This window comes from Centruroides vittatus, unplaced genomic scaffold (genome assembly GCF_030686945.1).
Source record: "Centruroides vittatus isolate TY-2023 unplaced genomic scaffold, ASM3068694v2 scaffold_1152, whole genome shotgun sequence".
In the NCBI taxonomy this organism is placed as follows: domain Eukaryota; kingdom Metazoa; phylum Arthropoda; class Arachnida; order Scorpiones; family Buthidae; genus Centruroides; species Centruroides vittatus.
Window position 1 is genome coordinate 2,372,437 of NW_027122670.1, and position 27,924 is coordinate 2,400,360.

Below are 27,924 nucleotides of genomic sequence, written 5' to 3' on the forward strand. Positions count from 1 at the left end.
ACTGACGAACAAAAATAATTCCAAAGAATGGAACACCAAATATTTAAATTAAAAAAAACCGACAACGGAGCAACTAATTAAAATTAGAATTAAAGCGCAAAAAATACATAAATGTAAACTAACAAACACATAATAATACCAAGGTTATTAGTACACATCATTTAACAGATAATAAAATATTAAAGTCCTCCAAATACGAAACACATCACAAGTCATGAGCCATTTGTAAGTCTCTTAATTGCAAACTTCCAAGCTGACGGTAATCCCTCAGCGTCCCTGGCGTTGCAATTAAGAGACTTACAAATTGCTCATGACTTGTGATGTGTTTCATATTTGGAGGACTTTAATATTTTATTATCTGTTAAATGATGTTAGCGTGTACTAATAACCTTGGTATTATTATGTGTTTGTTAGTTTACATTTATGTATTTTTTGCGCTTTAATTCTAATTTTAATTAGTTGCTCCATTGTCGGTTTTTTTTTAATTTAAATATTTGGTGTTCCATTCTTTGGAATTATTTTTGTTCATCAGTTCAAACCTGAAGAAGATCTATGGAATAGATCGAAAACGTTAGTTTTCTTAATTAAAATTCCCTCAGCAACTTATAAGGTGGTGGTTATTGGAGTATATATAAATTTTCCCAAATTAACTCACACATAATCTATATAATAGTAAATCTATATAACTAATGTTGATTTGTTATTTGTATCATATTTATTATTGACTTTATATTGGTGTATATGTATATTAGTGGTTGATATTATAGCCTTATATTCAAATTATGTATGAAATGCATATATACATATACCAAGTAGGTATCTAGATTTTTGATTTAGTTTTATCCAATGATATGAAAATGACACCATGGATACTGACTACAGTAACATAACATAATGCATGCTATCACAAAGATTTCTGAATATTGAAAACTCTTGTTAATTATAATTTTTCTATCTCAAGAAATTTTAAATTACTGTTTTGAAAAAAAATTTTTGAGTTATGTAAAGTTTGAGTTAGTGAGATCCAAGTTATCAAGGTTTTACTGTATGGTAAGCTTCTACATTCGTGGAGCACCGGGGATGTAAACCACACATATATGAACCAATTATTGGCATTGGAAAAAACGAAAAAAATACGTCGTTAACGTATTTGAACTTTGGAAGTTCTTCAGACGATAAAAGCAACGGAACGCAGATCCAAAATACACTTTTACTGTATATAATTTTATTTATCTAATACAATTAAATATGATAACTAAAAACAAATTACAAATAATTGAAAAAGTAACTTGCAAATAAAAGTATTATCTATTAAATAATATTACAGTCAGTTCCTCACTAAATTTATGTCTTCTTTGTAACAGGGCTATATCCCTTAATGCCATAATAATGAATTGATTGCTTGATTAATGTTAGTAAATAATAATAAAAATTTTGGCATTTGTGCTTATGTAACAGATAGTATAGTCTCACAATTAAACTATTTCAGATATCAAATAGTTTATATATGATTTTATGAATCTTGCAGAAGATTCATAAAATTTTATGTAAACTGCATATATGAACTGATATAAAATCTAATGAAAACTTATTTAAAATATGTACTATGTTAAGTTCGATATACGATTAAACAAAATTGTAACATGTGTCAGGTGTAAACACACCTGACACATGCTATCTAGCGTTGTCTACCTAATGTTATTTAGCGTTGTCGATGTACAGTCCATAGCTCTGTCACACGTGTCAGGTGTGTTATGTGACTGTAGACTTAAGAATGCGGGGTGAGATCTTCCTGCCTAGAGAGGGAGAAATTGTGCATTTCCTTTGGTGTGTCCAGTCAGTGCTGACCAGAGTGTGTAGCTGTGTGGCTGGTAAAGAACCAGTGTTGTGATTATTAAATTAATTGTTGGGTGCCTGAGTGTTGCTCGCTTGTGGAGTAGCAGAGTTACTCACTAGTGGAGAAATTAAAGTTTAAATTTGTTGTTGTTGTGTTATAAAGAATCTGTGTACTGTTTTAGACTGTGTAAATGGGAACATTTTAAAAACATTTTACATATTTAAACAGTTCATTTTGCTAAAAAAAATAGTATACAAACATATATTTTAGTAATCAGTCTATTTTCCTAAGCAGACTTTATTTTTAATCAACTGTTAGTTAAACTATTATTATTACTTTCTTACTTTAGATGTTCCCGTTTTCTATTGCATTTTAAATGTAGAAATGGTAAAATTTACCAATGTAGAAATTTATGTTTATTATTGTCTATCAATTATAAAAATCCTAAATTCTTACTTTTAATAACTTCAAAATTCATTTTCTTGATTAGACTTTTAAATTAAAAAAGAGACATAAATTATTCTGAATTTATTTAAATCTTTATCAAAATTTTAAATTGTCTTTTCAAAACATCTTAGAAAATTTTTTTTATTTTTGAAAAAGATAATTTTTGCAAAATATTATAGGCATAATAATTTGAAATAGATAATATTAATATTATGATAACTGATGTATAAACTCATGTTGAAAAAGTTTCCAATTTGCAGTTGAGTAAATTATTTTATCTGTTGTAATTTTTACCAATTTTAACCACAAGTATTAACCAAACAGTTTATTGATGATAATTCAGAAATTTTAACCAATATCAATTTTTTTTTTGTAAAATTCTTCTTTTCAATTGCATAATTATAAGTGATTTTAATATTTAATATATAGTAATAATAATAATAATTTTATTTTCAAATAAAATAATTTTTGTCATAAATAGTTTTTGCACTACATAAATATATTAACCCTCAAAAATATATCTAGTTGAAAAGTTTTTCAGTAAAGTTTGTGTATTATGAATATGATAATTTTGTATTTGTGTAATTTTGTATCCTTTAGATATTTAATTGGTTAAAATGCATTCTTTCTATTCTTCATTACATTTCAAGTCTTATTAAGAAATGCTGTGTTTCTTTAATTTTCTTTAAAGTCTTTGTGGTGCTATGTATTAGACTTATATTACTGTACTAAAGATTATACATTACTAAATATCGTACTGTTGTGAAACTTTTTGAGCTCTTTTCCTTTAATAATAAATTCACTGAGTTATACAAAGCCCAAGTTGGTGGGGTCAAGTCAGTGGGAGTTTGCTGCATATTATAATAATGTGCTAAAGCAAACTTCTGCATAGAGCTGATCATAATAAATTACTGCACTGTATATTCACCTTATTTTCCACATCAGAGTAAATACCACACTAACTTTGACTTCTGTAATCTCAGACAACCTTCCCCACCTTCAGAAGTAATAAATATTACATTTGGATGAACCTTTAGAGAGAAAAATTGAATTTTTAATGTTATTTATAGTCACCGAATTCTTTTTCCAAATTTAAAAATTACAAATTACCTAATCAGTTGATTTTTATTTTTAATGAAAAAGTTCAAAAGTATGATTGAGGAAGCTATTCCCATTTACTATTTAGCCCAAAAATATTAATAAACTATTTTATAATTTTTTTCTTACAATAATCTTTAAAAATATTTTTGTATAACACAAAAATACAAAATACATTTACTACTTTTGAACATTGTTTTATATTCCATAAAAAGCATTTTGTTTATTTAATTTTTTTTCATTTGTTGAAAAATATTTTGGCTCCATCTTTAATTTTAAACTAACATTTCTTTTTCAAATTAAACTTAATGAGCACAAAATTTTACATTAAATTAAATCATGTTCATGAAATAAAATAGAGAATTAATCAATTTGAAATATGAATATTTTTTCCTATTAATTTAAGATTTCTTTAGATATAAATCCAATAAGAGAATCAAACAAATTTTGATTGAATAGATTCAGAACAGAACAGCTTGTAGACATCTGGCACATCTTGCTTGTTACATATTACCTAAAAACACATTTAGAGGAGTATAGTAATTGGTAATCTGCTATTTGTTTGCATAGGCGTCACACACTGATTCCTCCTTTAGGAGATAGAATTTGGCTTGAGGAGAAAGGTCAAGAAGCATGGTGACTATGCCATTTGAATCGCCTTCTACTGATTGATTACCCATACTCTTGTGTACTTGTATTTAGCTAATATGTAGCAGAAGCAAGATATAGTGTGATTCAATGTTTTTGTTCTACATGCTATTCTGTTCTGAATCCAGTGGTGTAGCTAGGGTTCTTTGGGCCCGGTATAGAACTAGATTTGTGGGCCCCGAAAAAAATTCTTTGGCAGGGGTGTCCTTTTTCTGTAATGGTAGTCGGGAATGTCCAAACAAAAACAATTAATTTTTTCTGTAAATTTTGGCTTTTTAATTTATTTATTCTATTTTGTGCAAGGTAAAACAAATAATATTAGGATACATTTAAATTTTAAAAACTTACTTTACGAGTTTTCTGATTAGCAAAATCAGAAATAACAGAATCAAAATCGATGAAATCAGTAACTTCACGTTCAATGGATAAAATGGCAAGGTTTGTCAATCTCGGGTTGCTCATTGTCGATCTCAGGTAGTTTTTAATTAGCTTTGGCTTGGAAAAGCTTCTCTCACGTTGCAACACTAACTCTGATCATTAAGAAGATTAGGAGAACTGATTTCTATGTTAGGTAATGAATCAATCAATTTGTATTGATGAATAAAATTCAGAAGCTCCATTGGTCCATCTTGACAAATCAGGTTAAGTTCCAAAGATACAGCAACGAAGTCTTGAAGCTGTTTTCATTCAAGAGCAAACTTTTTTTTGTCGATTTCTTCCAGAGCATTTGCAAGGTCCACTTCCGAAACAGGATCCAGCAAAATTGCGGGCTGAAAGGAGGCATATTTTTTCATTTGATGAATGATGCATTAGGTATTTTTTTGTTTTGTTTACATAAACGTACTAAAATATTTTCATGTAGTGGTTTATATAGTGTATAACTAGATAAGAGTTGAGTTGCTGGTTTTCCTGTGTAATACGGGCCCCAGCAGCTTGAGCAGCTAAATGCCAAATTTTGCTTTGTTCTGATTGCTGTGAAAAATTTTTCGGGTCTTTTTTCCGTGTGATTTTGGGGCCCCCATGGGACTATCTCTTTCCAGGGGCCTGGTGCAGACTGCACCTACTGCACCCCCTAGCTACACCACTGTCTGAATCTATACCCAGTATATATTTACTTAAATATATCAATAACTTACTAACTAAAATAACAAACTAAAATAAAATATTAGCTGTTATACTTTAATCAGTCAGCATACTATTTAAATTAAATTGAATTATTAAATTGATAGCTGGAAAATTTGATGAATGGCAAGTATCTCACCAGAAAAGAAAATTATTGCTAATTTATCTTTGTTAACATATCTGTCAAATTCAATTTAGGTGTAAAGTTTTTGTTCTATGTTAGCTTGGCCAACTTTGTTAGAGAACTTTTTCTAAATACAAATCATGTTTTTGCTCAAGAAAGTAGGTTCATAGGATGTAACTAGCAGTTCTTATATATGTTAGCAAATAATCTTGCAGTCAGCAGTATTTTGAAGACCTAATGACATGCTTAAAATCTCTATGACCAATGTTCTATGTGAAGATGAATAAGAACTTATGGCTATTCTTAAAGTTTTGTGATAAGATGAAACAGTTTATAAGTTAAAGAACTTTGTAAAAAAGGCTCACATGTAAAAGGCTTTGTATGTAATTGTGAAAACTGTTATGTTACTAACGTTACACCTAGGACCTCCCTCAAGTAGAATTCTCTAAAAATATAATGTAATGGTTTTTGCAATTATGTGCAAAGCACAATAAGGTTTGTGAGCTCTGTTTACATTGATTAATACTTTGTTGCTGGAAGGTTACTTTAAAGAACTTTGGAAAGAAAACTTGATTTGATGTATCTAATAGCTTGTTTCTGTAAAAAGATAGAAATATAAGAACAATGCTTACATAACTTTAACATATAGCCTAACTGATGATGAAAAAACTTTAAAAGACAAAAGTGTATTTATATTTCAAATTTATTAACTCTGTTTATTTTACAATCAATTTAGTGTTGAGTTTCACGCATATTAAATATTATACCAGCATTCAGGCTTTTGTGTGATTACAAACTTCGGGTATACTATAGATTACTCCCTATGGAATTTCGTGTGTTTGGGTATATATCTGAACTCGGGACCGAGACGAGTTCAGCGATACTCTACTTTTGGACCGGAGACGAAAAATAAAAAAGTTATCATACTTTTTCCCGGCGATCGCGCGATGATAGGGAGTCGCGTCGCTCTCCGCTAAGTCAGCCTTGCTATCGCGATCGCTTGTCGTTAAAATTGCCTTTAGTAGACGTTTCCCCTCTTTTTTTACTTTGTTCAAGAACTACCGTGAATCGATCACTAGTTTAGCACATGGCGGCGTGTGGTGGCGCCCATACGAGAGGTCAGTCGGGCCGCCATGTTTGCTGCCATAAGTAACATTAACCGAAATGGCAATCGCGCGATGATCGGAAGTCGCGTTGCTCTCTCCGCTCTTGTATCGCATGTTTAACGCTCCGGGAGATGACCATAGTCCGACGTCACGGTTTGCAGACTTTACCGCAAGATGGCAATACTAGCAACTATGGTGCCGTCTGCATGAGAGCATTAAAAAAGTATGGTAACTTAAAAAGTGTGATAACTTTTTTATTTTTCATCTCCGGTCCAAAAATAGGGTACCGTTGAACTCATCTCGGTCCCCTGAGTTCAAATATATAATCAAAGTACTGAAATTCCATAGGGAGTAATCTATAGTACACCCCAAACTTCAGGTTTCACAAATGTTTTGAAATAAAATATTTCATAGTTGGATCATTTTTAATATCTGAACTTTATTATATACCCTTTCTTAACATTTTTTTTTATAAAAAGTTTTGTTATTGTTATCTTTCAGTTTGTTAAAATTGTAATATCTACTGTATTTCTGTTTTTTGGTGACAGATGGAAATCCTGTTTCTTGAAATTAAGTTTGTTGCTCTGCCATACATCATTTAATTTACTACTGACATTATTGCATGGTTTTTGCAATAAACTTTCTATTGATTCTCTTATAAATACCAGCACTTTTGCAATATAACTGTTATGTTACTAACGTTACACCTAGGACCTTCCTCAGGTAGAATTCTCTAAAAATATAATGTAATGGTTTTTGCAATTACATGTAAAGCACAATAAGGTTTGTGAGCTCTGTTTACATTGATTAATACTTTGTTGCTGGAATAACAAAACTTGAATATTTTTTAATCTTATTACTGATCCTACATCTGTTGTTAGTTTTCATAATTTCACAATAATTTTGTTTTCAAAATATTTTCATGTTCATTAACCTGTTCCAAATTGTTCTAGAAGTTTAATAATAAAAAAATATCACCTAGTTCTGCATTTATTAAAGGAATTTTTATATTCATCCGAATTATCTTTAAGAATAGTTCAATGATGGCAAGAAATTTGTTAAACTTTCTTGAAAATAAAAGTGTAATGGTATATAAAGTTATAAGATTGTCTAATTAAACAAAAATACACAAGATTCAAATGAACATACCATCATATTTTAAAGTAAATATAATAAAATTTGCTTAACACTTAACTAAATAGATTAAGAGAAAATGACTAAGTTATGTACATATATATCTGACTTATTTATTTGATATTTTGATATTTATTTGATATTAATCTGTAAAAAAAAAACCCTATATATTACTTACCATCATCAAATAATATAAGATTAAATTTAAATATAGTAATTTTAATATTCCACAATATTTTATATATATTATTTTTCATATGCAATTTATAATTTGCACATTAAACAATATATTAATATTTACCAAATTTACATTTACTATAATTATAACTATTGGTTATTTAAATAATTTTATATAGAATTGCATATCTTATACGTAGAATTTTATAAAACTTTTAGTCTGCCAATAAAGTCTTTATATAGATGTTGAGTAAATTGTATGACATTTACTCAACTTGTCTGGTGATGTGTAACTTCAATCTTGCTTATTTCTATTTGTTTGGAAGATGTAACTACATAGCAGTGACTTTTATGATATATGCAATTATTTTTTTTTAATCAGAAGATGATTATGAAAAGAATATTTCAAATTTTTATGCTTTCATATGAAACAAATAATTACCCATATAATTATTTACATACTTTTTTTAGTTAATAAACTCTTCTTATAATTAAAACAATCTTATTTTTAACATACATTTAAATATTCAAATTACTTATTATTTTATATCAGATTATGTGATTTAAAACTGAATTTTCTATTGAATTAGTGTTTGTGTATTGAAATATACAAGTTAATGATTGTTACGCAGTTCATTTACGTATATTATACTAGATTATGTCAAGTTTTGTATGATTACAAAAATAATAATATTTGACAATCTAAAGATATTCTAGATATTTTTATAAATTTGAATTTGAATATACATTGAATCTCAGAAATTTTTAATTTAATTTTAAATGTATTTAACATATTTTTCTATTATAATATAAAAATTAAAAATATATATAAATTTATTTTTAAATATATATTATTAATAGAGATTTTTTTTTTACTATAATTAGGGAAGCAGAAAGTTTGAAATCAGCATTATCAGGTAAAATGTTCTTACAACATATTCAAAGGTTATTTATAGTAAATTTACCTCTTTCTTAATAGCTATATAATAATAATTCTTCTGTTTACTTTTACTACTAAGTTGTAATTAGTTTAATTAATACATCAATATAATATAACATAATATTTATATATCCTAAAAATCTACACAAATTTCAAAGCTTTTAGAAATCATTATTTATTTTAAAATAGGGTTTTTTTGGGTACAGATAGGCTGCTTAATGATCAGATGAGATGATCGGGACAATGATCAGCTTCAATTTTAACTCTAGTTTTAACCTGTTCCATTAACCTTTGGAAGTGATAAAGTTTGACAATGATCCTGTCCTCCAACTCCTTTGCAGATCCAGCTTCCCATCCATTTTCTTAGACTTTTTGTTTCAGTTGGTTAAAGATTTGGTACCAATCTGAATTTTGAATTTAAATATAAGTTCAAAATTCTGAATTTGAATAATCAGTCTCAGTTGCAGAACATTTGAAATACTGGCTTTATGGAAGATGCATTGAATTCCATAATGATATTTGGCAGCTGTGTTAAGAACATAATTGGTGGTGACTATGTCTGGCCAGAAGACATAACTTTTGTCTAGATCTGGGATGTCCAATGTTTTTGTTTCTTTGGGCCACATTGGAAGAAGTCTTGGAGTTTTAGGCCACAAGTATATACAATATACTTGTGACCCAATCCTTAAATATACTTGTATATTTAAGGATTAACATGTCTAGATTATAGTAATAAGTATTAAAACTTTATCACAAAAAAGGATATTTTAAAAAATTACTTCTACAGACACTTTCAATTTTTACTTAGAAATAGATAAATTCTTTTATTATAAAGGAGACAAACAAAAATTTATTTGAAAAACACAAATATTTGTTTTGTTTGGGTCTCTAATTAATAAAAAAACGACAAAACACCATTTTAAAGTGCATTTTTATTCAACTAATATATTTATAAATAATATGTAGCCCAGAAAGTGCTATGATCTGAAAGTGCTATCATCCAATGTGCTAAATGATATTTTTTATGCCAAACTAAAAAAAGGGTAGCCAAATTTGGTGCAAAATAGCCAAATCTTGCAACGCTGGAAGGAATAAAGCTGAAGTTGGGATTCAAAAGATTATAGGCCCAAATGCAGGGAAAGGAGAGAAAGGACAAAAGGAAGTGAGGAAGGTTGGAAAATTAAGGGTCAATATTTGCATAACAGACGGTCTATTTAACCTTTCTCACTACTTTTTATATTTTGGTTTTTCTCTCCTTTCCCCAAATTTGGGTCTGTAATCCTTTGAGTCACAAGTCTAACTTTATTTAGTATTCCTTCCTCATTTGTGCATTTCCAAGTATTTGAAAATATTTCCTTTCCACTCAAAAATAAAATATGTATAAAGGATTATGGCTTTGTGAAACTTCTTTTTTGAGTTTATGCCGTTGAAATGAATAAATAAAAATAAAATTAAAAAATTTGTCGGTTTTGTTTACTTGTTTATTGGGCTGCATTGGAACTTGCCTTAGCTTATGCGGCCTGCGGGCTATGGGTTGGACACTCCCTGGTCTAGACACTAACTTTTGAATGCATTTGTTGCCATATACTTTGGTAATGGGGAGCCATGGCAGGGCAGTAAAGGCCTGTGAACATCTTTTTTTGAACTGATTGAACCAGCTGAACCAGAAGCTTTAATGAAAACTTTGAGTGTTGTTTGAATTTGACTTCAGGACCCACATTTAACCCTTCTTTCGAGAAAAGGTAATTGTTACCAGCACATTCACTTCTGTCAAAAATGAAATAGAAGTCGTCATCTATAACTGCGTCAAGATTGTTTGACATTTCAAAGATTCAATCATGCAAATTCAGGAGAAGTGTTTGTTTATTAATAGCAAATTCTTCATTGTGTATTTTGAAGCAGTTTTTTGCTTCTTGAGAGTCACTTGACCTTCCTTCAGAATCCAGCAAATATGTCTATGTAAAATTTTGAACTTTCTTCCCAATTTTCTAAGCATTTGTACAACTTTTTCCAAAATTTTTTCTTCAGTTGGTTCCTCTTCCTTCCTTTCAGTCATTTAACTTCTCTTTCAACCACATCCCATTCTTTCTGTAGAATTTCCTTGTACTATCTTGAAATGGTACTATACAGTTTATGGTATGAACTTATACAGTTAATGGGAAAACTTAAACAGTTAAACATTCTTTACATTGCATTGTAGAGAAATGTTTAACTGTATAAGTTTTCCCATTTTTACAATATTCAATATAAAATCTGCCATTACATTTCTTCAGTTGAATTCATTTGTTACATTATTTATGTAAACTTTTTTGATAAATGAAATGAAGAAATTCTATAAAGAATTCTATGCTGTTTCATGCACATTTACAAATATTTGAAAATACTATTGAAAGTTCTGCAGATGTTTTAAGGATACACAACTATAATATTGATAAATTAATTCATTTTAAAATAATGCAAATTTTGTGTAATGTCTTTCTGAAAAATTAAAGTATAAAATATTCATAAATATTACTGTCCCCTAAAATTTAAGTCAGATTGTGTAAAAATCAATTGCAGAGTTTTTTAAGTTATACAGTAAATAAAACAATAAGTTCATGTGCATTTAAATATGCCTCTAAATTCTAGTATTATTAATTAGAACATTATGATTATACAATTTTATTACTTTTATTGTCATTATAAATGATAACTAATGATAATATTGTAAGTAGTTCACTATTAGAAACTGTTATAAAAGGTGCTAAGAATAGCACAATTGGTATGTGATGTGATATGAAACTATAAAAGATTATTTTCTTAACAGTCTAAGATTTTTCTCTTTCTTAATGGATTGAAAATGAATAAAGTGAACTATTTGCATGTCTATTTACTGCATATACCAATGTCGTCATATCAATGACGTTGTGCCATTTTTGGCATTTGGTGACAATTTCATAATACTTTTAAAAAATTTGAAACTTTAATAAATTTTGCTTTAAAATTGTTACAGATATCAGATAAAATTTCATTTTATTGATTGTTTATAAAATCGTGGTGCTGTCAACAGCTGGACACCTTAGAGGTATGAAGGAGTACATGTCAGGAGTTGCAATTTGGCACAGAGTATTTGATGTCCAAATCACGCACACACACACACACACACACACACACAAAAAAAAATAAAATCAGACTTGTACATAATCAGGGACTGAGAACTGAGTCAAAATAAAATACAAAATGGTTATATCCTTTCTACAAACAGGCACTAGTGTCAGATTTGCGCATTTGTTACTCATTGGGAAGTTGGAAATCGAATTTTGACAAATGAATCTTTGAAAAATTCCATTTACCTGACCCATGTTATTCCCTGCTGACCTTGACTGGTTGACCCGAGATATCTCATTTTAGCATCGGAACATTTTTGAAACTAGATGGCACTAGACATTATAATTTTATATTAAAAATAAAATATAATTTTTTTTTTGTTTTTACATTTATTAATATAGCGCTTTTATGTTATGTTTTTTTGTTTTTACGTTTGTTAATATATAGTTTATTAATATTATCTATAAAATATAGGCCTATTTATTTTGTTTATGCAAAATAAAAAAAATAATTTTGGACAATACAATATCCATGATCATTTTTTTTCAAAAATGGGAAATTTTCGTTAGGCATCAACAAAAATTCAACCCGGGGTGACACACAATAGAGAGAGATTTTGACATTGGATAGGTTAATTTCCCTGAAAATGTATCATGGACGACCTCGTGGTCATGGCTGTGGCCAAGGCTGGCAAAGTTTGAACAATTGCACTCAAAACCAGCAATATCAAAGAAGATTGGAGAATGAGAATGAGACCCACTGTGAGCATCAAAGTGATCCTGCTTAGTAGTGAATCTCTGAGACAGTGTTGTCCCAAAAATGGCCTTGCTGTGTTACTTGTTTCTTTTATAATATGAGTTAAAATAAAGGTATATACTTATAAAATGTTTTGAAATATTGTTTAATCAGATCTACAGTTTTAAAAGTGCATAGAAATTTTAAATATGATAATGAATACAGTAGAAAAATATTGACAAATTCCAGTAATACAGATTTAGCACACGAAGGAAAGTATTTTGTGGAAACTTCAACACTTCCTTCGGTAAATATTTCTCTCTCTCAGATATTTTTAATATAGTGCTGTAGCTTTTTATTTTAGCCCACAATAATTTACAAAATTCACAAAGAATTATCATCATCGTTTTTGTGTAGTGCATAAACACTACACAAAAAAATCTCTATATTTTAGAAAACAAAATGTTTCAATTATTTGTCTTAATTTTTAGTCTATACATTCTTAACTTCCAATTTATTTATCCATTGACTTTTGAAATTTAAATCTCATTCATAGGCAAATCTTTTGCTAAATACTATATCAATATTTTTAGATTATTTGGATCTATAAAGACCTTGATAGATCCAAACAACATATATCTAAATTTCAATATCTTGTTTTCTATTATTGTTTCAATCAGACTGGTAACTTTTTGAAATTTTTTAATTTCCATTTTAACAATGTTTCACTTGTAAACATTTGCAGTTGCCAGGAATCTCTTTTTCTTTATTTTTACTTTGTAAATGATAGTCAATGAAAATTATATTATGCATAAAATTTGTGAAAATATTTAATATTATTTGTTAAGTCTAACATGTAATAAAAATAGTTATTTTATAGGTGGTCCATAAAACACTAATATGACATCATTTTATAGACCATAAATGAGATATATTAAATAATTTGAAAGTCATTATGCTGTCAAAATTGCACTAGAATAGTCATGAACAACTAGTGGCCTGTGGGTCAGATCTGGTCTTTGAGGTCCTAATTTACAGCTCCTGGGGCTTAGTTAACATAATTTTATTTTTCTGTTTTCTGCCTCAAGTCACCATTATGTAACCCTAATTAATTACTTTTTCTGTAACTGATGATGATCATTTAAAATGATTGAAAACATTTTTATTGTAATAAAAAATTTTTTGCTGGATTTATAAAGGTGTAGCTTTTTTACCTAATTAAGCTGATATTTGCAACAAAAAAGCATACAAACTAAACTTGACCAATAAAAAGATGAGAATAAACTATAAATTACAAGTTAGCATATATTATTTTAGTAGCTAGTGTACTAGAAGTTATCAAATATGTTGGTACTCAGCAAGTTTCTAAGCTTGAACTCCATAAGAAAAACTGATTGTGGCCCAATGGAAGTCTATGAAGTTTATTTGCAGCCCTCAACCAGAAAAGGCTGCTTATCACCGCATTAGAATAGTGACATAACTACACATGTAAGTGAGAGGATGCAAAATTATTTCAGTTTTCCTGTGAGTCATTATATATTTTCATAAAAGGGATATTAATACCTTTTTTTGATTTAATAAAAATAAACTATTTCCATTTATTTTTAGAATAAAAGAGTGTTTTTTTTATTGAAATAAGTATTTTTTTAAAATTTTTTAAATACTATTAATTTTTAATAAAGCTTTGGTTTATTGAATGTATATACAGTATAACCTCGATTATCCGGACCTTGATTATTTGGATTTTTAATTATCCAGATTGTTCAAATTAAACAAAAATTTTACAAATTTGCTGATTTGCACTTGGGGAATTGTGACACTGTTTATGTACATGATGGATTGCATAACTTTTTTTGTTCCAATGTCTCATCCGGCACAGTGGTCATAAACTTTTTAATACATTTTGTGTTGTAATAAAAATATAACTTGACATACATATTTATAAATAATTTATATTCAAATTACATCATTTCTATGGCCAAGGGTGGTGTAAGGCATGGGCGACGTGGGCCACCGTCTAAGGCCTCGTGGTCCGAGAGTCCTCACTCCTCGAAGGTTTATGCATTATTTAAAAGCCGTGAACGTGATGAAAAAATTTTACTTGTCATAAAATGATAAATAGTTTGCATTTTCATGAATAAAAATTTGACAGTTTCAATTGCTTTTTATTTTTATAAAATCCATCTTATTGTGCCACCAGAGGGCCTTGCGAAATGTACCTTGCTCACATCAAATTTAGGTCTTGTCTTGCCACTGTCTATGGCACTAATCTGTCTGGACATTCTGTGGTGATACAATATGCATTGTTACACAAACTGCTGGTTATGGATCAATTGAATCATTTGGAGCAATGTGAGTGAGAGCGGCGATGCGTATGTAAGTGACAGTGATACTTTCTTGGGATTCTTTAAACAATAGGCAGTCTGTTAGTGCTGGTCAGTAGTATAGTCCAAATTCAATACGAATGTTTGTTTCTTGAAAATTTGATCATGATTTAAATATTTATTTTTAATACTGTATTACTGATATGTCATCGAAAAGAAAACATGTTATAATATCATTAAAAGACAAATTGGATATAATCAATGCTTTGAAACGCAGTGAGTCTGGATGTTCTTTATCTAATAAATATGGTGTTGGAATGTCAATGATCTCAGATATAAAAAACAAAGTGTAAAAATTATGAAGTTTACTAATTGTTTAATGTCAGAAGATGGAACATCAGAGCGTAAAGCTATGAAAAAATCAAGAAATGAAGAAGTTGAAGAGTGTATGTTTATGTGGTTCATACAAAGATGATCATCTGGACAGCCAATATCTGGTCAATTATTGTGTGAAAAAGCAATATTTTTCAATTCAAGATTAAATGGAGATCCCACCTTCAAAGCAAGTTCGGGCTGGCTTGAAAAATTCATGGTATCAGAGAACTTGAAGTTCATGGGGAAAAGCTTTCTGCTGACATACCTTCAGCAAACACTTTCATTGACACATTGAAGGTGTTCGTGGAGAAGGAAGGATTTGACGAAGAATTTATTTACAATGCTGACGAGACCAGTTTAAATTGGAAGAAACTACCCAACAAATCTTTAGTATCAAGGCGTGAAAATACTGTACCAGGGTACAAAACTAGTAAAGAATGTGTCACCATTATGGTGTGTGCTAATGCAGCAGGCAGAGACAGACTCCCACTACTTGTCATTGGGAAATCAAAGAACCCCAGATGCTTTAAAAATATCACAAGTCTTCCGGTTGAATGTGACCATCAGAAAAAAGCCTGGATGAATGGAAAAATTTTTAAACAATGGTACGAAAAGCAATTCATTCCAGAAGTGAAAAAATATCAAAACTCCATAGATAAAAGAGGAAAAACATTATTATTACTATACAATGCACCGTCCCACCCATCTATAGAATGTTTAGACCAGATTGATGAAATGTTTATGGTAAAATTTCTTCTACCAAATGTCATGTCAGTAATACAACTGATGGATCAGGGTGTGATAGAAACAGTAAAACGCTTATATAGAAAACAGATGCTTCGACAATTATTGCTAGCAGACAAAAATAACAAAGAAGTTATCAGCTTCCATAAGAAAATAAATTTAAAAGCCTGTTGCTACATGGCAGCAGAGAGTTGGACTTTTATAAATGTATCATACAACTTTGAGAAAATCGTGGAACAAAATTTTGAAAATACCATTAGTAAATTTCAGTAACACAGTAGAAAGTGGTATAGGAGACATTGCAGAAGCAATAGCACAAATTTCAATATGTGCTGAATATGACAAAGATGTAACCAAGTGGTTAAATTGCGATGCAAACGATCCTGGATTTCAAATTTTGAATGATGAGGAAATAATTAAAGAAATATCTGCCTCAGATGAACAAGATCGAGAAGATGAAGAAGAGATTTGTGAAGTAAGAGATATTGGTCCTACACATTCTGAAGTTTTTCAGTGTTTAGATGTCGCCATGAAGTGGTTTGAGAGCCAAGAAGAGTGTAACTCAGGACAACTTATGTCTTAAAAGTATTCACGATATAGCAGCTTCAAAAAGAACAGCTAGCTTTAAACAAAAATTAATAATTGAATTTCTTAATAAAAAATAATTTAATATTGAAGCTATATGTAAATCTAGACAAATAAAAATTATTCATACTATACGCACTGTCAATTATTATTTTTTTCAATTATCTGGATTTTTCCTTATCCGGACTACCTTCATCCCCAATTAGTCCAGATAATCAAGGTTCTACTGTACTTTTTTGCTTTAGAAAATTTAAAATAATAACAAATTTGTGTTCATTTTTGTCTTCATATGTTATTACAAAAATATGTGCTTTTCTTGGAAAGTGTTTTAACATTTGGCAGAATTATTTACATAAATTTTATTATTCCAATTTTAATATCAAGTTCATTAAAATAAATTTTTTGTTGAATTAATTTTTGTATAGGTGAAAGTTTGCCTAAATATTTTCCTTACATTCATTGAATACAATTTTACTATTGATATTTGTACTTCAAATTTCCATACTAATTGAAGAGTGACTAATCTTTAGAGCTCTTAAAAATACAAATAATCTAGACAAATTGCTTCCTATGATAATATGTGAAAGTAGACTCACAGAAAGTAGTCTAAGTTAAATATTATTCATTTTATAAATCCATTATACAGTGGTGCCTCATATAACGTACTTAATCCGTTCCAGGTGCACGTCCGTTAAGTGAAATGTTCGTTATACGAAACGCATTTTCCCATAGAAATACATGTTAAAACATCTAATTCGTTCCGCAGCATAAAATAACTGTGCTGTATCATTAAAAAATGGGTTAATGTGAGTCTAAGTATACAAAATAGCGGCGCTTCCGGTAACCTCAATGGCAAGTGTTTTTAGAAAAGAAATGTAGATGGCGCTGATAGTAATGATGCCTTCGTATGCAAATATTCATCAAAAAATTCCGTTCAGGAAACATGAGGAATAATGTGAATTTTGAATTTTGGTTACGATGTAGATGGACTGTGCACGTTAATTTTTTAAAAAGTGTCTGTGTTTTTTTAAAGTTTGTACAATTTACTCGAAGTCTAAAGTTATCGAGGAGGAAAGTTTGTCAATGGTAATTAACATGTTAAACGTGTCTTTAATGTGTTTAATGTGTGTTAAATGTCATAAAAGTGTATTAAAGGTGTTTTAACATTGTGTAAGTGAGATAAAAATTTTGTAAAGGGTTTATATGTGGTTCAAATGTGCATTTAAAGTGTGTAAATGTGAGTTAAATGTGTTTAAATGTGCATTTATAGTGTGTAAATGTGTTAAATGTGTTTAAAAGTGTGTTAAACGTGTTAAATTTGTCATAACCAAGGATATATAATAGCGATTTCTGACCCGAAAGACAATGTGAATGACACATGGGAAGCTAGGTGGCCGTGGATCGCAGGTGCCACCGTCTATGGAGATGCTGTCTATCGTAGATGAAAAGGTGAGAGATGTGAATTGTAAGGCTGCAGTTTTTAAGAGGAGTAAAATTTATGTACAATACAGGCAAATTTTGTTCGAACCACTGATGTATAGAATCTCTTAATTCACTTCATCCATGCATCAATTGAATTTATAGGTAGTATGATGACTTTTTTATTTTTCATTTCTGGTCCAAGAGTAGGAAAAGTAACCAAAAACAGGGGAAAAAGTAAGTAGCAAATTTACGTTTTAAAAAAGTTTAAATATAGGCGCGTTTAGGTTATTGTCGACGGTCGCCATCTTGTTTGTACATTTGCGTGTGCAAACAAGATGGCAACCGGAAGTGCCGCCATTTTGTATACCTAGGCTCACATTAACCAAAAAATGAACATGGGGTGCGTTCTTTTATTCCTCCGCGTAACTCTGCGCGAGCGACATCCGTTTAAAAATTCCTGCAGAACGCGTTCCTAAATTCCGGTGGGAGTGCACGCCATTGAACGGCAAAAACGGCCACTTGTGGCAGTAGTTTATGGTGGAAAGCAACATGGCTTCCTCCATGGCTCAGATAGTTCTGTTTCTGGGTCCATTATGTGGTTTTATGAATGAGAATTTAGAAATTGTGAAAGTGCGAGTTAGCGCACGTGGTGATGTAAGTGTTTTTACTAATTTTTTTTTCGAGGTTATTTTGAATGCTCTTTCAACAAATAATCCATTTTATGGTTAAATTTTACAATTGGGACCCTTCTTTTGCCTTTTAAAGCTCATATTTTAGAATTATAGATTCCTCCATCACGATACTATTGATAGTGCAGGTGCCGCCATATTTCTTTCTTTCACCGTCATTCCTAAATGCCTACATACAGCAGTGCACTCCTGTAGTAGCGGAGACGCAGAGCGACCGCTATTAAAGAACGCACCCACGGAGCAGTCACCAATTATGCTGGAAAGTCCGTTGTTCGCAGCCAGTCGGTTGCTCGAGTCATGTAACGGCCAAACAGAAAGTCCGTTATTCGAGGCGTACATTATACGGGGCACCACTGTATAATTAAGTTATAGTTCTGTAATTCTGTAAAACTATTTTTTTGTCCAAACTTGGATTTACTGAGATTCAACACAGTATATACTGTTGAAAAATGTGAGTACCAATATGCAATGTTAATATAACAAATTATATTTTTTAATTTTTTATTATATTAATACAACTTCCACATTGCAATTGCATACTTATTATCTAATACATCTAATATACATATATATTAGATATATAATATAATATATATATATTATAATAATAATCTTTGGTTTAAAGTTTTTATTTTCATATTAAAGATTCAGATTTAAAATTTACAGAAACATGTATTTTAAAAAAATATTACAATTGTTTAAAACAAAAATTTTATTAATAAAACATTGGGAAAATTATTTATTTAATAATTTATCTTGAATTTTTAAAACTTATTTTTAATTGTATATTGTTTAGGAGAATCTCAGTCAAGTAATATAGCTTGGCACAGACGGCAGGAATTATGCCAACTTTTAGAATTAGTTTTGTTAACTGATCTGGATTATGCTTTGGATAAGAAAGTTGAACAAGATCTTTGGAATTATGCTTTCAGAAATCCAATTTCAGCATTTCAAACAAAAGCCAAAGAACAGAAGGTATAACTTATTTTTCTGTTAATTTTCAACATAATTTTTAAATTATCTATTGTTGTTATAGTATTTTTTTAAATGTTTATTTGAATCTAAACTATTTAGATTGAAATTTGAATTAATAACTATTATTTTCCAAAATGTTTTCCACCATTTTCAGGCACCATTTTCTTCGTGAACTCCACTTTTCTTTGTGAATTTTCTTAGTTTGAAACATCATTTTAGAGCATGTGCACCTAATGAAACTAGTGCACATGCTCTTGGATTTGTAGAAGCGCTTGTTACTCACTTCATTTAACTTGTTTGACTTTACAAAATATATTTTGTTTACATGTTAACTATAATGACATGATTTTGCTGTCATTGAAGCTCTGTATCCTATATTTCTAATCAGTGGAATAATTTGTATGGATATTATTTTATGATACATTTGTGTATTAAATTTACCAAGATCTAGCAATTCAACACAGTAATATCAGACAGTTTACCATATGAAATATCTAAAAATAAATTAGCAAAAATCATTTCAAAGAGATTTTGATTTTATAAATAATTGTTAAAAGGACAAGAACTAATATTAATTATAAAATGATAAATGTAATTTTATAAGTTTTATAAATAATAATGTTAGTTTGATTTAACAGTTATATTTAAAATAATTATATAAAATTTTTATCACTGCAATTAACTCTAGTTGGGCTGCAATTTGAAAAGATTCTAGACCTATAACTTTCTTCTGTCATTTGTCTGGTTGTCTGTTCTTCCTTAATCTTGAGAACTGAGTTAGATAGATGAAAGTCGAGACCAGATATGGAAAGGTTAGGGACAGGAGGCCCTGATTAACTGTATACGAACTTCCAGTTTGCACTGGAAGTCACGTTATTTCAATTCAAAAATTTTCCGCTGAAAGCAGTTAGATAAATGACTGGCACAACTCTATCACTAGCAGGGAAGTATGATGTACAGGAGCAAGATACTACTAATTTGTGGTGGAGAGCATATATTTTAAATTAAATAAATTAAAAATGTGATTAAAAATTGCAGCCTGGCACTGTAAAAATGTCACAATAAATAATTGCTCATTAAAGTTATAAAATAACTAATGATTAAAAAATAAGTAATATGTAGTGTCAAGTTTCTTTTTGGAATTATTTTTTCTATATATAGTAAGACCCCTGCTTAACGCAGGGGATGCGTTTAAGTTATTTTTATATATTATTATGCAAATTAATAAGTTAAATAGCACATAAACATATGTACACAGAAATGTAAAGTCCATTTTTTATGATGAAGGTCCTGGCTTTTCTGAAATTCTTGTTTTTTGCCATAAAGTCATATAGTTTCATTTGTCAATTTTTTTTTCTTTTCGTAAGCAAATGTCAGTAGCAGAAGATCGCATCCAAAATACTTTGATTTGCTTTTGCACTCCTTTCAAAATCTGGATCATTCGCTACAATTTGATCAACAATTTCGGTTACATCTCCTAGTCTTGCTTTTTTTTTTTATTTTTAACTTTCTGTCCTGTGGGTACTAAGAGGGCTCTTTTAGCAAGCCCATTATGGGTTCGATCAGGCCCCCAATGGGGTGGCTGGATAGTAAGAGACAGGGCCAGGCATATCCGAATGGCCCACTCTCCAAAAAATTCCTGGGGATTTCTTGACCTGTCCGGATTTGATCTTGGGTCTTCCAAAGCGGTAGGCTGCCACCCTGACCACTCAGCCATCCCTGTCCTCCTAGTCTTGCTGTATCGATTAGGTTGACAATTTGGTCAACCAAACAATATGGCAATAGGCTCTTCTTGTTGAGAATTCTTGGATACCTTCAGCCATAACTTCTTCCACACTTTGTTCATACATTTACCAGTTAATTCTTGCCAAGTGAAGTCGATATTTCCTATGGCATCCATTTTTCCAAAATTGCATGAAACAAACATAGATTTAAGGGAAGTACAATGCTATGATGAATTGCCACCTTTTGCTGATTGGTTCGTGTTCGTAAATAATTGTATTATATACGAATCAATGAAATGCCGTGATAATTTGAACCAGAGTAAATTTTGAGCTTTTTTAGGCTTTGAGCAGAGCGCATTATATTGAATCAGCATTAATCAAGGCAGCATTAAGTGGGGTCTTACTGTATATATATATATATAACAACATATTTCATATAGGTAATATTTTTTGGATATATTAAAGAACAGAAATAATCATTATTCTCTTGCATTAAACCTTTTTCAATGGTAGCTTATCTTCTTAATACAGTAAAACTTGTTTAAACTGGAATTATATGGTACCAAATTTTTTTACCATTTTGAACAAATTTTAGTACTATTTTTTTACTATACCAGATAAATTTTACACAGTTACATTCATTTTTATAATAAAATTACTTGTATATGTAAGAAACATTTTATTATTAAGTTTAACCTAAATTAATCCAAAGTGATTTTAACTAAAGATGAGAATCTTTAGTTGGAATCACTTTGGATTAATTTAGATTAAACTGCAAGAATTGAGAAGCATTTGATTCTAATGAGTTCTCATTAGAATCAAATGCTCATTTTTTGTGCAGGATATTCAAATACTAAGAGTTCTCAGATATAATTCTTTTGAGATCACATGAGAGCAAACAAGCCAGTTTGAGAATCAAGAATCAGTATTTCATTAAAATGTAATACAGAGACCAAGTTATTCTGTAATTTTGACTTCTCAAGGAATTTTAATTATGAACTTCAATCTCTGTAATTACTAACAATATTAATCAACTTGTTCTTGCCTATTCAGTACTTACTTAGTTACTTAGTAACTATTATGTAAACCAGTTACTAAGTAACTAGCACTAAGTAGGGAAGAAAAAATTGATAACAAGTAAAATTGGCAGCACATTTATTGTTTATTCTTGAACTTGGCTCTCAGAAACTCATTTGAATTTTTGGAGGTTCTTGAAAAGTATTCAATTGTACCATTGATTAATTTCAACAAAAATCTTGTGTATGTATGTCCCTTATCAAATGATCTATGTTTCTTTGATAAAAGGTCAGACTTATTCTTGGAATACAGTTTGTCATACTTTGCAATGACTGAGTAATTTTACTTGTTCATCCACAAGTGAAATCTTTAATTTTTGCCCTTATTCAAGTTAAATTATGTTTTTCCTACTCAAAAACCTCTTCCATTTTTGCATCTAACAAGTTTCTGACTTGTAGTAAAGTTTAATGTAGAAAATTGCTGTGTTCTGAAATTTTCTTTGTTTAGGCAGGTTTCCATTTTAGACAGATTTTACTGTATTTTGTTCTTTTTTTGTTGGAGGTACTTTAGTGAGGTTATATGCATAATGATTGCTCTTTACATAAAGATTTAAGTCTTAAGGAATGTAAGCCACATGATATAAAATATATTAAGATAAAATTAAAATTAGTGTTTAATTGTGTCATGTTTTATACAGTTTGATGCAATGATGAATTATGTTATTGATTAAATTTTATGACACTTTATCTGATTATTTTTCATTACTTCTGTTTTTATTTTTAGTTCTAAACAGAAAAAGATCATTCTTGATTTTATTATATATAAGTATTCTATAATAATTAAAAATTTAATTTTTTTACTTGTAGAATGTTAATACTGCTCATACCCAAAGTCAATTAGCAAATCTTTTGGAAACAGCCAGTGGATTTTACCTTCAGGTAGATAATATTTTTGTATTAATAAATGATTTCTAAATATTTAAAAAAAATTATTTTGTAATGTGTAGCTATAAATAATTAGTAGTAATTTAAAATATTGAGTAATATTTGGTAATTACGCTATTTAAGACTTGAACAAATGTTGAAAAATTTTTAAAATTTTCTTGGAAAATTTCTCATTAAATGAAGTTTTACAAAATTTTTATTTATTTAAGTTAATTTTTAATATACTGACACGTCTGTATTTTGTTATAGTTATGATTTTAGACTTTATATGAAGATTACAGAAAGCCATTTGATAATTTTTTGTTAAAATAGAAAAAAAATTAAACAATTTTTTCATATATGGGATACTGAAAAGTTTGACTTATCATATTATCCTAGAAGAAAAGACAAATTTGATAAACTAAATACATTTTATTCAACACAATTACCTCTCAGTGTTCCTCTAATTACAACAATTCTCCAATTTTTACTTTCCCAGCTCTTCCCAGCTAATTTTGTTCATCCTCTTTGAAGCTTAATAACTCCTTTGTTTTTAGTTCAAAATTTCTGAAATTTTTCAGGAAGGTTGTGTATTAGGGGAACTGATGCTGTTAAATTTTGATGATTAAAGGTTGACAGAGTGGAGAGATAAAGGGAGATTGTGTATCATATCTCAAGTAAGGTTGGGCTTAATGATGATTTTACTCATTATTAGCATTTACAGTTTTTTTATAAAAACTCATCTCTCTCTCCAAAATTAAATATTTTTCCATTTTATAATAATTAAAAGTATTAAGAGTTTTTAAAATGAAATATTATGATGTAATATAAATAATAAAATAACAGATGGTTCCACCAAATGTTACTGGAAAAGTTAAGCAACTCATTGCTGAATTTTTTTAATCCCTGCAAAAAAGAACTCTTTAGGTTGATCCACAGACTAGCTCTCTACAGCTCCAATGATTTCCTGATTGAAAAAATTCACTTTAAGTGTTTTTTAAAGCTGGAAATACATGATAATCTCAGGAGATAAAATCTGGTCAATAGATTCAATGGTCCAACAATTTGAACTCCAAATCCCTGACTTTTTGCATGCTTTGGAGGGCTGTGTCTTGCAGAAAGAACACACCTTAATTTATTTTCTATACATTTTTCATTTGAACATCTCACAGTTCATCCAATAGAGAAATGCAATAAATTGCATTGATTCTCTGGTCCTTTGGCGGATACTTTACTAAAATGACACTATAAAGTTATATAATTTATAATTATGTATAATCAGTAATTATATTACACTGTATTTCTTCTATTTAAAATGTTTATTTTTATAGTTTGTGTGTATGTGTTAGATTACAGTTTATAACTTTAATACAATAGATGGAGATGTAAAAAGTTTTTATTACATTAAAATATACAATTTACTTATTTATGCTATAATTTTAACAATGTAGAGTATTTTGTACTAAATTGATATAAATAATTTTTCTAATAGTTACTTCAAAAACTCTGTTGTGCATATGATATTGAACTTCCGTGCCATCCTAAAGATTCAACATTTGGACTTAGAGAAGGTATTACAAAAGTTTTTATTCAATAATTAAGCAAAATAGGTTAATATTTATTTTTTTAAATATATATATATATATGAAAAAAATTTATAATTTTTGTATTTTTATGAATTATTTTTATATTACAAAATTTAGTATATAATGATTTATATAGGATTGCATTTGTGGAATGCATGTGTGTGCTAATATTAGCTTACATTAAGATCAGTTATCCTGTAGAAGTACAGCAATCTTTCTAAAATTTTAATCATAAATATCATCAATATAAATATAATTTCTGGAGATGGTGGTCAATTTTGTAATATTTAATCCTGTATAAGCATATATAATATACTTTTTTAATTTTTAAATATATATTAAAATTTATTTGTCATTATTATTTGTATCATAAGATCACATTACTTCAAAACCATGCAAAATAAGATCATATTTATTGTAATTTGCTTTGTGTTTGTAGAATTTTGTGTGCAATATGCTTTTTTTCATTTTATTTATTCATTCTGTCATTAAGAAGTGTTTTTAAAACAATTATTATTGCCTTATTGTCTTTTTTCAATTCTTATTATATTTGTCAACAGGACTGTTAAACTGGTGTTAAGTATTAATGCAAAATTGAGCAAAAGCTGTATTAATGCAAACTGGTGTTAAGTATTAACACCAATTTAACAGTCCTGTTAATAATTTAAGTCCAAGTTGACAAATGTTTTTAAAACAATATTAGCTTTAATTTAAGGTTTCTTGATGAATGTATTTAGAGTTTGGCTTTCTGGTTTCTTCTCACTTAAGAAGCAGAACAATCTAACATATTTTTTCATATTCAAAGATCATAGGATATCACTTAATATAATGAAAAGCCTCTTTATTCATTTATATTAATTTATGGCTTGGCAAAAATTGAATACTAATGGAAAGTGATTCATCATTATCATCATCATTTTCCAACTATAACAATACTTTATTACTCACTTCAAGCCAAGATTTAATCAAATTTTTAAAATTTTATCGAGGCCAAATATTGATGCTATTCAACACTATTTTTAATAGCTATAATAATTTATTATTGACAAAAGAGTCTCTGTTGTCAATAGCATTAAGAGCATAGTTTCTTCCATACTTCATTCTTGCATTGTGACGATATTTCATTCCTTATAGATTTAATATTCTCAAAGAGAACATGCCATTGAGCTCTCTAATTTTGAAAATCTCATATAACTAAAATGAGTGTCAAAATATGCAGTTGTGTAAAACGAATTTGATTAAAAAGGGAACTTTCTGTATTCATATATTGGAACAAAAATAAGCACTTGAACATTAACAACATATGAAAATAAACAATAAATGAAGAAAAACGTAAAACTAGTAAATAGACACAAAAATTAACATTAAAAAATAAATAAACATAAAACTAATTCAAATAAATAACATGGATAAAAGAAATAAAAATAAAACTATTAAAATAAATGTCCAAAAATTAAACATCAAAAGCTACTTAAGAGCAGATATCAAGCATTGAGTAGCATGTCTGTGTCTTCATGCTTAATACATTCTTTCCAGTTCATAGATTTTCAGTATTTTTCCAACCTTGGTTAATCAAGATTCTTGACATATAATAATTTAGGTATCATTTGTATGAGACATGTTCAAGAAAGCATCGTGTTATGAAATGATGTTCAAATTGTTGGAACTGTCAGTTATCTTGGTTGGCCAAGGTCAGGAAAACATTGAAATTTATAAACACAAGAAGGAATGTTTTAATCATCAAGACATAGACACTAAACAATGCTTAGAGATTGGCTCCTAAATATTTTTATATTCTCAGAAATGTATTTCAGGCTTTATTATAGAACTGCTCTTAGTCTGTCTAAATGAAATCTGTAAATCTAACATCCTATGTGAAATTCTAGAATTAAAGGGATATATTATTAGATTTGATTTGTATATTAATTTGTTTTTAATACTTGTAATTAATTAGTAATATTTTAATATGTTACATACTTTTTGTAACAATATTACAATCATTTCTTGTTTACAGTAGTATTATGTTCATTGATGAAAATATTTTAATTATTATAATATTATGTTTTTCGTTATTGATTGTGTTTGAAAAAAATATTAAACTCTTTTTAGATAATAGAATTTTATTAAAAAATTTATCAAAGATTAAGTAAAAAGTTTTTGCAGAATGGAAAAAAAAGCAACCAGTCTTATCAAATCCTAGAAAGTCTTCAATTCTTTACATCTGTCAGCATTGCTTGGTGCATCTTGGTGATATTGGTAAATATTAGCAAATTTTTATTTTATTAAAAAACAATAATCTTATAATTTACTCTACAAATATATTTACTAGCACGATATCGAGGACAGTCTTTACAAGCAGAGACATTTTATCGGCATGCGGTAGAACTTGTACCAAGTAATGGTAAGTACTTACTTAGTTAGTCTTTAATAATTAAATAATAGTAATAGTTTAATCATTTTAAATAAAAATAATACATTATATTATGCCAATTATTGCAGTAAATTATTTTAGGAGTTTTATTAAATATTAATATTTAGTGGTATACTATGAAAGAAAGAGTAATAATAAAATTTGGAGATGAACTATGAATATATTTGTATTCATGTCTGTTCAGCCTTATGAAAATAATTGCCTCAGTTTTCATTGGTTTTGGATTTTGACGGTTGTTTTCAGATGGATTATCGACAAAAACTGAGGTATCACTGTAGTCTAAAATTATGATTATTAAACTGATACATCAAATAGATCAAATAGAAATGAATTTTATTTCATAAAATTTTTTTTCCTTATGACCATTAATTGCTTTGTTGCATATTGAATGCCTTATGCATAAAACAAAACATAATGTAGAAATTGATATTTGATATTAGAATTATAATATTTTAGAATTCAAGACATTTTAATCATATAAAAGAAATAATTTTGAAAATATGATTAATGCTGTTCTGATCACTAAATATACTCATGTCAAGTTAGAATTGCCTAATAATCATTATACTTTAAAAAATCTTCATTAAATGTAAATTATGTATACATAAGAAATTTCATAATTGAAAGGAAAATTTTACAAAATAATTTTTGAAAAGTTTTAAAGTTAGGTTTTC

At 28.7% G+C, this 27,924-nt stretch overlaps 1 protein-coding gene across 1 annotated transcript in view; it reads left to right on the forward strand.

Moving 5' to 3' along the window:
• The window catches only part of LOC136986598 (nonsense-mediated mRNA decay factor SMG7-like), a 129,684-nt gene that overhangs the window by 4,175 nt on the left and 97,585 nt on the right, over nucleotides 1-27,924 (forward strand). The window contains exons 2-7 of the mRNA XM_067284182.1: nucleotides 8,579-8,610; nucleotides 19,391-19,569; nucleotides 23,177-23,248; nucleotides 24,726-24,804; nucleotides 26,983-27,075; nucleotides 27,149-27,220. Coding sequence (XP_067140283.1) covers nucleotides 8,579-8,610; nucleotides 19,391-19,569; nucleotides 23,177-23,248; nucleotides 24,726-24,804; nucleotides 26,983-27,075; nucleotides 27,149-27,220 — 527 coding nt within the window. The remainder of the gene's footprint in view (nucleotides 1-8,578; nucleotides 8,611-19,390; nucleotides 19,570-23,176; nucleotides 23,249-24,725; nucleotides 24,805-26,982; nucleotides 27,076-27,148; nucleotides 27,221-27,924) is intronic.